This window comes from Pygoscelis adeliae, unplaced genomic scaffold, assembly GCF_000699105.1.
Source record: "Pygoscelis adeliae isolate BGI_AS28 unplaced genomic scaffold, ASM69910v1 Scaffold91, whole genome shotgun sequence".
Classification (NCBI taxonomy): Eukaryota; Metazoa; Chordata; class Aves; order Sphenisciformes; family Spheniscidae; genus Pygoscelis; species Pygoscelis adeliae.
In genome coordinates this window covers 1,617,829-1,635,397 of record NW_008824196.1, presented here as the reverse complement: position 1 = coordinate 1,635,397, position 17,569 = coordinate 1,617,829, and the positions used below count along the sequence as shown (strand labels likewise).

The 17,569-nt window shown below is 34.5% G+C and overlaps 1 protein-coding gene across 1 annotated transcript in view; it reads left to right on the top strand.

Annotated features, from left to right (window-relative positions):
* The window catches only part of DMD (dystrophin), a 1,204,567-nt gene that overhangs the window by 923,835 nt on the left and 263,163 nt on the right, over positions 1-17,569 (top strand). Inside the window, 1 exon segment of the mRNA XM_009334780.1 lies at positions 13,791-13,980. Within this exon segment, the coding sequence (XP_009333055.1) occupies positions 13,791-13,980 (190 nt within the window).

Below are 17,569 nucleotides of genomic sequence, written 5' to 3'. Positions count from 1 at the left end.
CCTTCAAGGCTACAGCTAGTTCAGAACCCAGCAGTGTATTCCGAGTTTAAATCTTCCTTGTAGTGTCTGGTATTTTGGACACATCTATATTGAATCTTTCTGCTATCACACTCCTGATGATTTGTTCCATCTGGAATTATTCACAGTCCTTCCTGAGTTTGACTAATCTAAATAAATTCACCATCTTGCTCTTCACACCCTTTTCCCAATGGCTAAATAATGCACTGAATAACACCTAGTGCTGCTCCTTTGGGACAGGCTCCTAATGCTCAGGGTTGAATGTTATTTACATTGACTACATTATATGTTCTTAATCTCAGTTTTGTTTCATTCAAGAGGCTTCTGTAACAAAACTTTGCATCCCTGCCATGATTCCTAAATAGCTCCTTGTATAAGGACTTAATTTGTGGATAGTAAATAGATTATATTGCTTTATTGTTAGTTTTCATCTTTTGCTTCAATTAATTCTAAGAAAAAGTTGGCAAATTTATTTTTCTCAAGGACACAGATTTTTATTGGTCCATAATACACTTATTAAAGAAATGTAGACTGATATTTACACATGAAAGCAGAAATCTTCTTGAGTACCCATTCCCACCAGAGGGCTTCATTTCTGTTTCTGATGGAAACACAACACTTCAGTATTTGTATAGATGTATATATATAGTCTTTATAGGTGGTTTCTCCTTCTAGATATATATTTGTTTGTGTACTGTCTGACTATGGAGGGACAACATTTAGCTAGTCATAAAGATTGTTGAGCACAATTACATGTTCATGTGGTGTCAGCAGTTTACTACATGTATAATGTGCTTAGCTCAGATTGGGTCAAATGAACTAGTCATATTAAATTTACTAGAATAATGTCACTACTTGATATTTGGGACTACTAAAATTAATAAGATCTATAAGCCGCTCTTGTTCAGATTGTCATTCTGAATAAGCTGCGGCACATTAAACAATCATATAGAGATCAGATTCAAAAGTACGGTTGTCATTAAAAATATTTAACAATTTCAAGTAATTGAGACAAACTGTATTGCAGGTATTGGATAGCAGATGACAGCCTTTTTTTAGATCAGAAGTACAGATAATCAAGACAGAATTACAGAAGTTAATATAAGAAATCAAAATAGCACATAAATATATTAAAGACCTGTAAAAACAATGTGTCATGGTAATGCCATGTGGATTTTAATATTTATTTCCTTGACTGTTCAATATTTTTATACTTTAGATAAAGAGAGATTGTACAGTATGTATAAATCACTCAGTAAAGTATGGAAATTTAGAGATCCGTGGCTACTGCAAAACATGGAATTTGTGAGAAATATTCTCATAAAATTCTAATACTGCATTTCTGCATAACATTTTTATGACTAATTTATACACAGTCTTGTGCATGTACATCACGCTGCAAGAGCAGAACGAAATGAAGATCAAGTAATGCTACAGGTTTTTTTACTAATGCACTTATACATTTACTTGTTTGCATTTTTAATAGGAAGGTTAACAACTTAGGTGGACTAAGAGAAGCTGGACTCTGTAGTCCACCCGTGCATACCTAATGAATGTGTTAATATCAGTTGAACTTAATTTTTGTCAATTGCAACACAAAGGAGCCATCTCAGGTGTTTATTTGAGGTTAAGAAAGTTAAAAGTTTTTCTGTTTTGCTTTCTTAAGATTCTTCTGAGAGAACCTGTCTCTGTTTTTTAGTGTTTTACATTATTTTTGCTCCCATGAACTCTTAACATAATTGTTCTAATCTAATTTCTAGGAACCCTTTGTAGTACTAGAATATAGCTTGAAAGATTAAGATGACTACCATCTGAAAAAAGTAATATCCAAGCCAAATAATGGGACATTGTCTGCATGATCTACATCAATACCACCCCTTGCCTACTCAGTTATTTTCTTATGATTTCTGTTGTGGATATAGATTGGGTTTCACATCCGTAGTCAACTTTATGCATACAGGTCTCTGATAAAACAGAAACTTTTTCCTCTCAAGCTTTGCATGCTGTTCTTATATACCTTGTTAGAAAACCTGAGCCATGACTTCTTTGAACAAAGAGGAAAACAGGAAATAGGGAATCATTTAGTGATTCAGATATTCTTGTAGGAAATCATAATGCAATGCTATAGTGACAGCGTAACAGAGTTCAACACCAGATCTTACGGGATGGGAGGGTGATTTTTATTTTAAAGAGTTTCATATACCTATGTACTCTTGGATGTGTTTGTCCCAGCTGTCTGTCCAACATTTAGGCACCAAGATGTTTGTATATCTTAAGTGTTTCATCCATAGGAATTCCTTCGGATAACACAGAGCACAGGGGACATCACCTAATGATTTGTCACCACGTCCCCTGTGTTCTTCTTAGGTGGTCAACAGTGTGCTGGGTTTGGGATGTGCCTTCTGTGAACCTGGGTAAATGGCACTTAACTCACTGTGAATTATGACCCATTTTATTTGCTGGCTTTTGCCTTCTTGAAGTGAAGGGCCTGAGCAAACTGGGCATATATAAGTCCATGGGCACTGATGGGATGCCCCCATGACTCTGGAGGGCGCAAAGAGGACAGAGCCAGGCTCTTTCCAGTGGTGCCCAGTGACAGGACAAGAGGCTGTGGGCACAAGCTGAAACACAGGAGGTTCCCTCTGAATATCAGGAAACACTTTTTCACTGTGAGGGTGACTAAGTGCTGGCATAGGCTGCCCAGGGAGGCTGTGGAGTCTCCCTCCTTGGAGGTGCTCAAAAGCTGTCTGTACATGGTCCTGGTAACTGACTCTAGGGACTCTGCTTGAGCAAGGGCTGTTGGACAAGAGGACCTCCAAAGGTCCCTTCCAAGCTCAACCGTTTTGTGACTCTCTGACCAAATTTATGGAAATGAGTGACTGTCTGTTGACATCTTTTCATGCTTTCTACTGATTTCTCTCAGGATCAGAAGTTAATATTGTTTCTTTAACTATAGCATAATCAAAAGTTACATTCTTTTCTTGCTAATAAATAGATAGTAAAAGTAGAGGCTGGAATTTTTTTGAAATTTTCTTTTCAAATTTCTTTTTGAAATTTTTCTTTTCCACGTTCTGGAAAAATGTTTATAGTTATGTCTTCACATTTCTGGAGACTTTTACCCTCCATGTGATGGATAAGAGTTATTTCTTGCAAGATCATTTGAGTACCTGTGCTACTTCTTTATTCTTTTTTTTCTCAAATCCTCTTTACCAGAGATGGATACATTAAAAAGAAAATGGCTATCAAGTTAGTATTTTAGAATGTATTGTCATGCCCTTTCACCTGTGAAAAACTATAAATGTAAACATATTTCCTGGAAGATGAGCTGGCATGCAATTTTTCAGCTAATTGGAAAAAGCAGAACTAAGTCAAGGACTGGCAACCAGACTTCAGTCTTAAGATATGATGATGATTATTGTGTCAAATACAATCATGAATGTAAGCCTTGAATTGACAAGAGTTCAAGTTGTTTTTAATCAGGCTTTTATTTAGATTTAGGCCTCCTATTCAGAAATAACAGCAGCTACGTGGAAATGAATTATTTTAAAAAGTGAGCTTGGTTCCTTCTGCAAAAAGAACAGGATTAAAGAACCTTAATGTTTCAAAATCTTGTTGTGTTGCCATATACAAGCCAATTCAGTGTTCGTTAACACATCTGTTTATACAAGACCATTTTAAATGTATCTTTTGGTTAAATAACAGAAAATATAGAGGTATGTTTCCTTTAAGGACCTTATGGTATACTTTACGGATTTCTTTGCATGAGCTGAAGTAAAGCTGAATCATCAGTTAATCTGATGAATGCATCAGTTATGCATTCATTTCCATGACTAAATTTTGGAAAGTGATTTGTGAACAGGTATACATATGTGAAGGAAAAGAAATGCATCTCCCCAGACCTTGGATGAATTACCTAGAATATATAGAGGATATACTTGCACGACAGTGAATACAAAACGATAAGTCACAAGCCAAATCAAGTGTATTTTCAACATAAACACTTGATAATTATTTCAAAGTTTATTGAGGAGGAGGAAAACATTGCAAACCATGCACTATTTAAGAATTAGATTTGGATGAGTCTGCCAGAATTGCATGTGAGCACACAAAATTTCAAGTATATCCACTTTTGTCATGGCTTTTCGTAGCAGAATTATCAGATCTCCTCACTCCCAGACTTAGTGTTTTGGTGTATTTATGCCTGTCTCCACTTTGTTAAATTGTCCAGAATTGTTGTTTGAAGGATTACATTTTCTTCTGTTAAGAATTTTTGTCTCTGAAATTTGTCCAAAAAACAATTGAGGTAGAACTATCACAGAACATCCTGTTTCCTTTGAAGTCAGTTGAAGGTTAGCCATTCATCTCAATGGAGTTAGAATTTTCTCGGTAAGGCTTTTATATCAAACACATACTGAGTTCTGTTGAACTGAGTGTGAGTTGAACATTGTCTAAATTTGCTGAATTTGGCTCTGGAATTTCATTATTTATTTATTTATATTTACATGATCCCAAGGAACAGAACTAGAGTTTTAGTTTCTTCCCAGTGTTGCTGAAACTCCATAATAATAATTTATTAGTATTACTCTATATTCTCATATTACCTCTGGTTATAGTTCCTGTTGTATTACAATCTTTCTGCAGTAGATCTATTTTAATCACATTATCTCCTTATAGTGGGGAACTTATTCTATATTTCAGTTTTCTGTAGGAGTCTGAAACCTCCTGAATAGGAAAGAATAACTATATAAGATATGGAGTGGTTCTTTACAACTAATATTACTGCGTTAGGTTATATAGATATAAGAAACAGTAGGCAGTGTGCTGTCTCTCCTTACTCAGATGCCAACCAGTTTTGGTTACCAGCTGCTTCTGAGCTGAATATTACAGAACTGGACCTTGACCGTCATCTTTATTTCTTTTTAGCAGTTTTATGCTTCTTAAAATACGTTGACATATTGGAATAGTTGTTTTAAAATATTTTGAGTCAATCTGATCTGTCAGTATCTTTGTGTAACATGCGTACTACTTAAGGCCCATGCTTTAGAGGGGAAAAAAATAACGTGCGTGTTTATCTAAGTGTTTATTTAGTGTTACTCTCACTTAAGTTAAGATGATGCATGGTACAGTAAGAATTGTATGTGCTGCCAGAGAAGTTTTCCGGTCTGGAAAGTGAGGCTTCTTTCTCTTGCATGGTAGCAAATCACTGTTCTGCTAGGCCACTGAGCTCAGCCCTCAGAGGTTGCAGCTTTAAATGAAAACTACACTAACAGTTTAATAGTATCCTTTGTGAGCCCTAATTGATTTCATGTAATGCCATCAGTGCATTTCACAGTCTTATTAAATTTAGTTGTTTCTACAGTAATTAAGGGTAAGAAAACAAGTGCCTTTAGAATATAATTATTTTCATAATCAGTTTTAATTACACTTCACTGTCTTAGAAAGCAAAGATTTTATCTTAATAAATTGTATCTGAGTAATTAATATGCTGTTTATTAGATGGCACTGTTGACTGCCTTGGAATCTCAAAAGAATGATATGTTTAGGAATGCAAGGAAAAACTTAATTCTACGTATTATAGACCATGAAGTGTGAAGAATACTTAAACAGAACAATAATCTTTTTGCTTCTTTTAGTAGAATAAGAGAACAGTTTTTTCTGTTTGGCTTTAGTTTTGATTTTAGGATTTCTTCTTTTTCTGACTTCTCTCTTTAATGGGAATACCAGAATTATTAAATGTTATATTCACATGTTTTGTTGGGGCATTACTTGAATGATACGAGGGTTAGACTGGAATCTGTTCCATGAGTTCAGAGAATTGGGGAGGGTGGGGGGGGGTGTTTGTGGGGTTGGGTTTTTTGTTTGTTTGTTTGTTTTGTTTGGGGGTTTTCTGTTTGTTTTGTTTTTTAAGATACTTCTTTTAAGTTTTGACTAAGGGCTATTTAGAAAAGCCTCTTGAGTGAGTCCATCAGAACATTATTCTGTATCTACAAGTCATTTGTAATGATACCTCATATGTCTGTGATTGTTGTGTGTTGTTCAGATTCCCTTTTCTTTAACCTGGTAATTCTTAAGATATACTCTCTGGAAAGTGATTGATTGTAATGTATCAGGAGATTAGAAATCCCAAGTAGACATAAAATGTTTTCAATAACATAAAAGATAACCTGTAATTAGTTTTAATTACAAAGGAATTAAAATGATCCACTTTTAGTTTCATTAATTATTTTTCTGTAGTTCACAATGCAACTGTGATAATCTATGGTTATGATGAACATAGGGAAAATGTACACTTATCTTATGTTTTTATATTCTAGACCTATGCCAAGGCAAGAAGGGAAAATGTACACTTATATTATGTTTTTATATACTCTAGACCTATGCCAAGGCAAGGAGGGGAGAGACAAAAGCAACAGGGGCAAGAAAAGCCTGCTGGAAAAAATTCCCTCTAACTCTCTCTATGCTTGCCATCCCATTAAGAGGAATTTTGGGAATGTGGGATCCCATAAGTGAACAGAGTATAAGAAGAGACAGGAATTATTTTTAAAAAGGTTGACGAGGAATTTTCCTCCGTGATAACACAGATCCTCTGTGCTGATGTTGGCAGGTGCTTATTTAAAAAGAGGTTATTTAAAGGTCCTATACAGAAATCTATGTATGTGATTTTGTGCCCCAGGGTGTGATATTTCCTTTGCTTTTAGCAAGCCTTCTCAGTCTGACAAATAATGGTGTAGAAGAGATGGGGGATTAATATCCAAGGTTGATCTGAAACTTCATAGGTAAACACAAATTTTTCCTTTTTTCCTTTCTTTCTCATTAAATATCAATGGTGCTTTAGTAAAGAAAAGTAAGGAACAAACAGTCTAAATTAAAAAATATGTTTTTTAATTGCTTTAGTGTCTTTAGTAACAAAGAGAGCAGTTCAGAGGAAAATGCTGGGGGGGGTTGATGATTTTTGTTATTTTCATACAAGGTCTGGCCGTTTTGAGAAGGGCTATGACAGGTATAAGACTAGAAACAAGCCAGCCAATAAAAAATAGCAAAAGAAATAGTTTCTCTCTCTTGCTGCATACATTTTCCTAAGTACATAAACACCAGAAACATTTTTAAATACAATATATTTTCTGGTTTTGCAGACTGTTGCAGTAGAAAAACTGGTCAGGAAAATACAACTGCATCTTGCTTAGCAGAGTGAATAACTGCTCTTTGAAGCATTTCCCCCTTTGTGTCAACAGATTTTTAAGAAAGGACAAATTATATGGGCTTATTACTATGATCAGGAGATGCTTTAGGATGTTCTAGTTTTAGTATCTGAAGAGACTGTCATCATTTAGGAAACTGTGTGTGATTATCAGGGAAAGAACAATACTGTGTCCATACCAAGACAGATAGTCTGAGTTCCAGTCGGAGGATGGGGGCATTGAGGGATTTTGTTCTTCTTTCCTGCAGAAGTAAAGAGAATCAGCAGAGAACTGCCTTTGTGTGTTTATTTTGCAGCAGCTGTTGCACTTAATCTCTCTGTATGCACAATTACATCTGGAATTTAAAATAATTTCACTGGTTATTCATACATAATCAATACGGGTAGTGCAGCCAAGGCAGAGATGCCCTTTGACTTATCTGAAGACATGGAGAGTCAGCTTTCAGCCAGTAGACCACATTGTTGAGAAATAAATGTAAGGCAGAGAGAAGTGCTGCACATAGAAATATAGAAAGAAATATGTCACTGGTAGGAATCCTGTTCATATGCCCAAATCAGCAGGGCAGTACCTGTATGTTCCCACTGGGCTCAGAAAAAGGCATTTTTTCTTCTTTATTCAAAGACCTTTCCACCACTGAAATGAAATCTTTCCTTCTTTCAGTTCTCCACGTCAGCTGTCTTCAGGGAGATATTAGCAGTGATAAAGATCAGGCAAAGAGTTCTAGAAAGTTATTGTTGCCTTTTTAGAGGTAGCTTTTTCATCAGGTTTGTCCCTTAGTCCTTACGGGAAGGGACTAAAGCACAAAATGACTGAAGTACAGAATTCTGTACCAGCACACCAAAGCTTTCCTGGTTCCTCACTCAGAATAATGGGAGGATAAGGGCCTGTGGATGAATGTCAGCTACGTCTGAACGCTGATCTCTGGAGTGGTTCGGATGCTGATATTGTAGCTCTGCATTTAATTGCACTTTGAGGCTTTCTAATCATTTGCAACATAGAAGTCATTTCAGAGGTAGAGTTGCACACAGGTGAGCAATCTCCATTACTCGAGGATCAACTTGGTGAAGAACGCTTTCAAATAAGCCAGACAAAATAGTTGATAGTAGGATGTAAGCATGTATATATAAAGATCACTCAAAAAATCCAGATCCACATACACGTGCCAATGTTCTACAGGAGAGAAAAGCTAGTAACCTTTATCAGGATGGTCGAACAAAAAGGAACATTTAAGCAAAAGTGTTACTGGAAAAATACTATGTGTCCCTGAGTGAGGTGTCAAGCTGGTTGAGATCCAGAAAACCTCATGAAAGCAGTACTTAAAATGCTGTCTCAACATAGTTTTCCACACTTAATGTTTAACAGCCGTTCCAGAGTTAATCTGCATATTAATCACTTAATAACATGTATTAATAATTTTAACTGGCACTATAGAATATAGTCCCTAGATTCTGGAAGAAAGTTCCTCTAAACAGCATTCCCAGAATAAATTAGTATGATTTATTTTGAATTTGCATTTCAAAATTCTATCAATAATAGTTATTTTAAGAATTTTATGTTCATTTTAAGAATTTCATTTTCTTTTCATATCTGTGACATCTCCTCATGTTCCCACTTTATCTGAGGTTAAATTATTCTGCCTCTTTCATAGGCTCTTTATCAGTCCAAGTTAAAGCAGCTGAAGAATAGTTACCAGTAAGAGCTTAAATTTATTTAGTAGTAAAAATTAAATGTTCCAATAAAGCCTTGCAATTTTTCCTTTGTCACACTGGCAGAAGGGATATGGTCCTCATGAAAAAGTGCAAACTGCTTCCAGCATTAGCAGGAAGATGCATGTAGTTCAAATTGTCTGTGATAGTTGGCTCCAGGAAAGGGAAATTCAGGTAACTTTTATTTTTTTTAGTTGTACAGAATTCTAATGTCAGAAAGAAGAAAACACAGTTATATAGAGAGAACCATATGAACTATGGAAGTAAAACCATTTACTGATACTTTGTCAGCCAGTAGTCCAGGGTGTTTTATTTTACATCTCAGTGTGATAACATGAGATCACCACAGTCTGCAGATGGAAGTGTGATTTAGTGATCTATTGAACACTGAACGATGCAGAATTTCTTCACTGTTATTGCCCTTAAAGAAATACCTGTGGAACAGAAATTTGTTAGTTTGTCCATTATAAATATTTTCTGTGCTTACTCTTCAATATATTTCCTTGTGTAGTCTGTATTAATACAGTGTAGTGTACACTGCCATGATGCTCTGCACTTACTATGTTTCTTGTTATCTCAAAGTATTATTTAAACACTGACCCTCACAACATATCTTGTAATGTGAATAAGTGTTACAAGTTCAAATAGACAGATATGCAGAAAATGTGAATGATTCATTCCAAATTATGTAGCAAATACTACAGCTGAAGAAAAATCTGTTATTCACACTCATGGAGCCTCTCCAAACACTGTATTCTTTGTGTTGTATGGGATTGGGGATTGTTGAATGAAGAACTCTTGCAATACATTTAATGACACCATCATTCCCATACCTCAGCACTTTGTCTTCTTGTTAGATTCTGTAAGAAGATGTTCAGTTGTATAGATGTTGTATTTTGTTGTATATATTTATTTTGTATGTATATCACGGTACGGACTCTGACTTTTAGTTAATAATACAGTACCTTGCTTATAAACTTAAAGATCACACAGATTTCAGAAAATTTTCCCCTGCTTATCTTCCCAAACATTTGTAAACAGCTATGTTTTACAAATATTAGCTTTAAAAGTTCTCGGTATCACAGCAATGCCTTGTAGCAGAAGCTGGTATTTTTTTCTTTTTTCGTGGATTTTTTTTTTAAATCATTAAAAACTTCTTCCTGTGAATATAAATGTTCACACTTATACATGTTGTGTGACTCACTTCCTCTGACATGCCTTCATTTTCCCTCAACTTGAATCCTTCAGCTAACACATTCTTAAGAGAGTACCATAATTTCTGTCATGCAACAAAGCTCATATGGCAAGTAGAGTTGGTCAGTCCACTGTCTCTGATGCCACTAGTTCCTAAAAATCAGTCACCAGACTAGATTGGGGACCATCTTATCTACCTTTAATTGTGTAAAATTTAGGCTTGTGTAAAAAAAAAATTTTGTAAGCTTTAGGTAATGTACCACTGTAGTCAAGAGAAAAAAAATTTACTCTGACCTTGAATCTGGTTCAACAGATGTGTACAAAAAAGGGAGGAGGAATTAAATTCCAGAAATACTTGTCTCCATGTTTTGCAGAGGGAGTGTAGTTGCCTAACTTCTGGGTGTCTAGATGGAAATAAGATGAATCCCACCTTTAGTATTTCTCCCATGAATAAGAAGCTTTTGGTTATAGCACTATATGCTTATTTTTATACCATAGTAGAACAGAGAAAAACAGGATCATTCCATTAAAAATAATTTTTGTTATTCTTATCTTTTAGTATTTCAGCAGTATTTTGTAGTGTTCCTACTGTGCAGTTTTCCATTTACACTAAAATGTATTTCTGCTTATTTCATGTTCTTTTCTTATAGCTTGCACTCACTATGGAATCAGACATATTTGGCTGATACAGACTAAAAAGAAAGCATCTTTATTTTGTTTTTGTGTAATAATTTCTTGTTCAATACATGTATTTTTGTCTCCGCTATAATTTTGTGCGATTTATCTTATCACATGTTGGATTTGAAACTCAGTTTTATTCTTCATTTTTAGACCTTCTTTTCTCCATTCTAACCTCATAATTTTGAAGTAATTAGGAAGCCAAGTAGAGCAAAGCTTATTGATACACTGCAGAGCTGTCAATGTAGTTGAATGTTTATTATGTTAGATGTATCAAAATTTAAAATGCAAAGTACTAGATATTTTCTGGTGGGTGTATTAGTATGCTTATAGATAAGCAACACATTTCTGTAGGCTGAAAGAATTATGTGCCATAAGATTTCTGTGCATCATAGAATAGAAGTGTCAGAAGGTTCTTCATAACTAAAACTTCATTCTTTACACGGATCAATAAAATACTATATTGTTTCATGTAGCCTGGAAGTTTCTCTAAAACATAAATTCTGACTTTGAGTAATACTTCTAATAGCTCTCCCTTTGAATATATTTTTCATATCTGTGCTTGTGTTCTTATTTTTTGTAGCTTAAAAATGCACTAGGTATTTACACAAGTGAATGAATGAAGCTTTGGGTCCTACTTCTCAGGATACCATGCAAAAAGTTAAATATACACAAATAGACTTAAGCCCTCTTCTTTTTTTTTTTTTTAACTCGCTGTGTATTTGCAGAATGCTGTTATTAGAGAATTGCTATGTATTTATAGGAATTCAGGTGGATTGTAGTTAAAAATGTGCCTTTAAAGTTTTGAAGGAACTGCATGTGAAAAAGGTGTTATACCTGATTCTGCAAAGGCACAGATATTAGCTATTATGTTGCACACTGAAAATTGAATTAGAATGATGCTATAAAGCATATCTTACAATAGCATTGTGCTCTGAAGAACTGGATAAAATATTTTTAGTTTATGTAAGTTTATTCCATTTCCAAGTTCTATCGAATAAATGTGATGCTGTTTTTGAGCTAAAAGTGATAAATAGGTCAATACAGTATTTCCCAGGTAAAAGATTTTCTGTTTCTTATTGTCTTTTTTCTAAGTTTATACTGATTTAATGTGTATTGTTAGTATATTTAGATGTGATATCTATGTAATTATTTTTTAGTTTAACAAAAGAACAACTAATTCTTTCATTGCAGATGTTTTAAATTTGAAGAGTGGCCTAACCACAAGCCATGTTTATGTCCATGTAGAATAAAGTTGGGAAAGACATCATGTTCACTATTCTGAAACTAAGTGTGTCTCACTCTCCTCCTAAGAGGCTCCTGGGGACACATTCTAATGCAGGCTAAGCAGGGCCATGATGTGGTGAATTCTTCTAGATGAAAACAGGTGCATCTGAGATAAAAATCCAGTCCTTTTTTAAGCTTTAAAAAATTGGTGGATGACATTTTAGTGAGGCATTCAATAGCTTTCTCAGCTTTTAAATCAAAAAAAGATCCAAGAAGAAATTCTTTTTTTCACAAAATGTTTGGGAAAAGCAAATAAGATGATAAAGGATTACAAATATGATAGATTTGACTCTTAGGGAGGATTTTTTTTTTTTCCTGAAACGGTTGTCCTCACCTATACTCTGACTGAATTTTTCTGTTCTTACTATCCTCTGCTGCAATTTACTTATATGCTTGTTGAAAAACGTGTTACGTCAGTGCCATTTGGCAAAACTTGTGTTAATTTTTTGTTTCTTTTCTTACTTCAACTAGGGTACTAAGTTTTAGGATGATATCATTACTTATCAAGGAGTACAACCTCTTCATAACAGCAAGCAGGATTTGAAATAGAGATTAGCACTTAGAAATTTCATGGCCTCCTCTGGTAAAGTTATGATAAATTGCAACTTGAGATATTATGTCTGCTAAAATCTAGTATCTTAGTCTCTGTCTAAATAACTGTAAAACTAGACAGGAAATCTATCCAGAAATACCCAGATCACCACAGTTTTGTAGACTAAACATAGGTATGCATCAAATTGCATTAATTCCACTTGAAGTAACATAAATTATCAAATGACTTTACTGTATATTTTCTGAGCTTAAAAAATTACTCAGTTATCATGCTGATGTTAAACAAATATGCATGTAACACAATAGCTAAGTAGCCTTGACAGGCTCCTGTTAATGAACAGTATGTCATACTTGCCTGCTCACATTTCTAAATCCATATTTAGCTCAAGTTCAGTGTAAAAAAATCAGTGAATATATGTGACACCTACATTGTACATGAATGCTGATAGAACACAGATATACTTTGATGTTTTTTCAGCACCAGAATTGCTGGAGCCTTTAGTCTTCTTTCCCAATCTGTGATTTAGATCTTCCCCAGGGGTAAAATAACCTTTGTATTAAAAAATTGTATTTTATCATGTAACTGATAGAGATCTTTCTTGTAATTTATCACATTCATATTAAAAATCCCAAAACAAAACACAAAACACCCCCCAAACTTCAGTGTTATTAGGGTTTAAGGTGTTGAATGCAATCTCCAAAGGTTTCAAGTCAGAAAAACTAATAATTAAGTTCATCATACTGTGCAGTGGCCAGGAACTATTTCGTGATTTCTAAAAATAAACAAGTTTTCCCACTGTAGTGTTAATGGCAAATAAGAAAACAATTTTTGATTAAAACAAATCAGGGAATTACTTCGGATTTTTTTTTAATTTTTTTTTTTAATTGTGCATGTTTCAGGCATAGTACTTTCAAAGAAGTACTTTTGCTTAATTTTTTACCAGATGAATTTCAGTTACTACTTCTCAGGAGAAAAGATAAACAAGGAACCCTATCTGCCAAACATACACTGCAAGTTGCGTAGCTAGTGTGTCTGCAAACTTACCTTGATTGGTACATGAAAAATATACAGTGTGTCTTTGTTATATTTTGATTTAATGATTAATATTTGTTTTCTTCCTAAGAGTGCTGCATTTGACTATTTGTACTTGCGCAGGGTTTGTGAGCGTGAAGCTGCACTGGAATCAGCCCTAAGAATGTTGCAGCAATTCTACCTGGATCTTGAAAAGTTCCTTGCTTGGCTTACAGAAGCTGAAACAACTGCGAATGTCCTGCAGGATGCTACACGCAAAGAAAAGATACTAGAGGATGCCAAAACAGTTTGGGACCTCATGAAGCAGTGGCAGGTAAGTCAAGCGCTTCAGTTTAAAGACATATCAGGTATCCAAGGTGGTGGGGGTTTTTTCCAGTGTGCAGCCACTCAACAAAACTGAAATTGTTTTGAAAAAGAGAACTGGTTCTACTACTAACCTTTAAGTGTTGCTTTGGAAATTGTTGCAGGGATCTAACATGAGTCACATCATGATTCTGTCTGTCATCTTTCAGCATAGAACACATTTGAAAAAGTGTCTGAAGTACAGCTTTAAAATGTAGAGAAAGGAAACTTTGCCGAAATGGGCGTTTATATATTTTTTAATCACATAAAAATGAATTACTCTGCCAAACTACAGTCTTGAATTGAGCACTTGACAGACATGAGAGTTTATTAAGCATTTCTGATATTTATAGAAGTTATACAAATTGCATCAAGTTTATCCTCTGTAGCTTAACTGAATTAGTTTTCCTCCATTACTTTCAAATACATGAAAAATGTTAATTTGGTATTTGGCTGATTAATGTCAACATGCTCTGTTGCGATAATAAAAAGAGATAATGATTAAAATTTTCATAGTTAATGGCTGGACAGTTTTCAGACAGTTGTTTTCCTCTGGAAACAAAAAATCTTAAAGAAGAGAGAGAATGTTGTATTTGGTGTTCCGGAGAATCTTGAGGAGAAAGAAAAATAATTAGTTGAGATGGTGCTGTTGAAATATATTGTTATACTTCATTGTGCTTTATTTGCTACAGTTATTGAGAGGAATACACATATGTCTGTATGCGGTCTTGGATTTCTTAAATATGACGTTGGTTGGCTGTTGGGAAGGCAGGGCCCTTTCTTCCAATATTCCTTGATAGTGCATGACTTTCATGTTGACAGAAAGTTCAGAGCTGGAAATTCCAGTCACTGAAGGCTCTATACATTAATTTATTTATGAAAAACATACTGTGAAAAATTTTAGTTATAAGTGATTATGTTGGGTAAGTACGTTGGATGGAAATACGGCTACCTTCTTTTGGCACCACTGTATTAATACATGGTTTTCACTATTTGACTGAACTGCTGCTAAATTCCATTACATTATACTCTGAAATCTACAGTTGTTGCACAGGACAAAAATGAAGTCTGAACCACATTTTTAATAGTGATCTGCTATTATGCTAATTTGATTATATAGTAATATACCTTAAGTCCTCATGTGTTTCTGAATTCAGTTGCATGATCCTGGAGAGCAGATTTGAATGGAAGATAGTTCTAGACTGAGTGGTTAATTTTCAATATAAGCTATCTTTTTAAATTCTCTAGATTAGGTTTTTGGTTGTAATGGTGCTAAAACAACTGAATTATCAAGTATTTGCAGAAGTTTATTTCTGATGTGATCTTTGAAAAATGGATTCTTTGGCAAAATAGAGATACCTAAAAATTTAGGTCAAATGCTTCATTTTTAACTGTTATGGAGCTTTGTAGACCTGGTTATCTTTTCAACTACTATCTTGGTTTTTTTTAATTTCCACATAAGAACTATACAGACGAAAGGAAAAATAAATGCATACAAGTCCTTCCCTCCATAAATAATTAATGAAGTACATAAAATATCTATCATGTGAACAATTGCTTTGAACTGTAAGCTTTCTTCTAAAGATTTTTCTGCACTTCAATTGAGATATAAGATTAAATTTTCAATTCTTCTTTCCAGGTTTTTGGTATTTAAATACCAGATCTTCTAAGGCAGGAAGGGTAAAAACTGTTGTCGAGTCTCTATTTGTTTCACTTCCAAAAAAGCAAACATCATTCTGTTCAGTAATCTTGACTGTACGAGAGAAATTATTCTTACATCTTGAGAAAAAACATTAGTATGCAGAGGGAAAAAAGTGGTTGTTATATTTTCTTTTGCTCCCAAAAGATCAATACATACCTGTCCACCAACAGCACAACGATTTTAGACTTTAGTTAGAGTTGATGATTGCAGGAGGAAATACATTGATAGTGCAGTTTGTTGTGGACTTTTTTCATTTGTACCTGCATCCTGATCTGTCTTTATGTAGATCGACTTGGTTTTCTTCCTGGGCCTGTCACTGTTTGTGTCAGCCTCTTTATACCATTTTTAAGCCTCCAAAAGAAATCTCATAATATAAGAAGCACAAGTGGATTTTCAAATGTCGTTCTCCTGAAGGGAGTCTGATGGATATCTTTCTAAAAGCTGGTAGAACTGTCTTCCCCCCCCGCCCCTGTCAAATAAAGGAGACATTCCTTATTTCTACTGGAAAAAGGAAAGTTCTGTTTAAGCAAACAGAATGGGATTTTTTTTAGAAATCATAATTGGGAAAGACCATTTTTTTCCTGTAATTTTTTAACTACAGTAAAGTGGCCATTCAAGATTTTCATCTTCTTCCATTTCATTAAATTATCACTGATTTGAGACAGTCATTAACTACAATTAAATGAAAAGGATGTATCTTTTTACTAGTGTGTGTTCTTAGGAATTAGAGCATCATTTTTAGTCAGTTCTCTTATTAGAATAGGGATTTCCATAACAGCAAATGTTTTAGGTTCAGGAAAGGTAACTGTAAGTTATTTGAACCAAACTGTGCATTTGTTTACTCAGTAATACAATGTGTTAACATGTGTGAAGCTGTTGTAGTGACCACAGGTTTTTCTGGAGACTTTGCATTATTCTCAAATGATAAATGGTGCTTTTGTAGCAATTCACCTTTACTGGAGAGACATATGTGCAGACGAAAACACACACTTACCTAAACTTCTGTTTCTCTGCTAGTACCTGATAGGTTTTTCTGATGATTTGTACGTGAGTGTCATATAAAGTGAACGGACAATGCCAGTAAAAGTCAGTTGGAAACAAAGTATAGGAATAAATTAGTGGAGGCTATGGCTGCAGTTACACTAGCAAGTTAAATATGTCCTTGATCCTTCTCTGGCACTGAGGCCAGCTACAAGCAAAAAGCCACATCCATGTTTATGAACTGTTCTACAGTTCACAAAGTCAAATATTATGCTATGGTTCTTCTTATAGAAAACTTTTCACTAAAAAATAATTCGAATGACATAAGGAAATGATTCAAAAGAAAAAAAAGTAAATTTATATGATAGTCTGAGAGTGCTTAGCTGTAAAATTAATTAATTCATTAAGATGGGTAATATTTGCAATAGTCATAACACAGTGTTCCATATCAATAGTCTTCATTGTAAAAGCTTTCTGTCCAAATAGGTACAGTTTCCTGGTAATGGTGCAAATATTGGCCATCTATGTTGCTACAAAACTGGATAATGGAGCAAATATTAAGGACTCTTACTTCTTAAAACACAATTTTGTCAATAAAACAATTGTACTGATGTCAGCTGAATGGTCAGGAAAGAGAGTATGGCTTTTCATCTGTTCCTCAGTTATGGCTGCATTGATTCTTCCAGTCTTCATACCCTGCTTGTAAGAGTTCTCTCTCACAATTCACTTTGATGCATAAGCATGAAAAGTAAGGACATGACAAAAGTGTGGCCGTTTGTGCACACCTTATGCATATAAAATATTCAAACAAAAAGGACCTTTAATAAGTCACTGAAATCTCAGAAATATGCATTTATGTACTTTGTGGAAAGGGGTT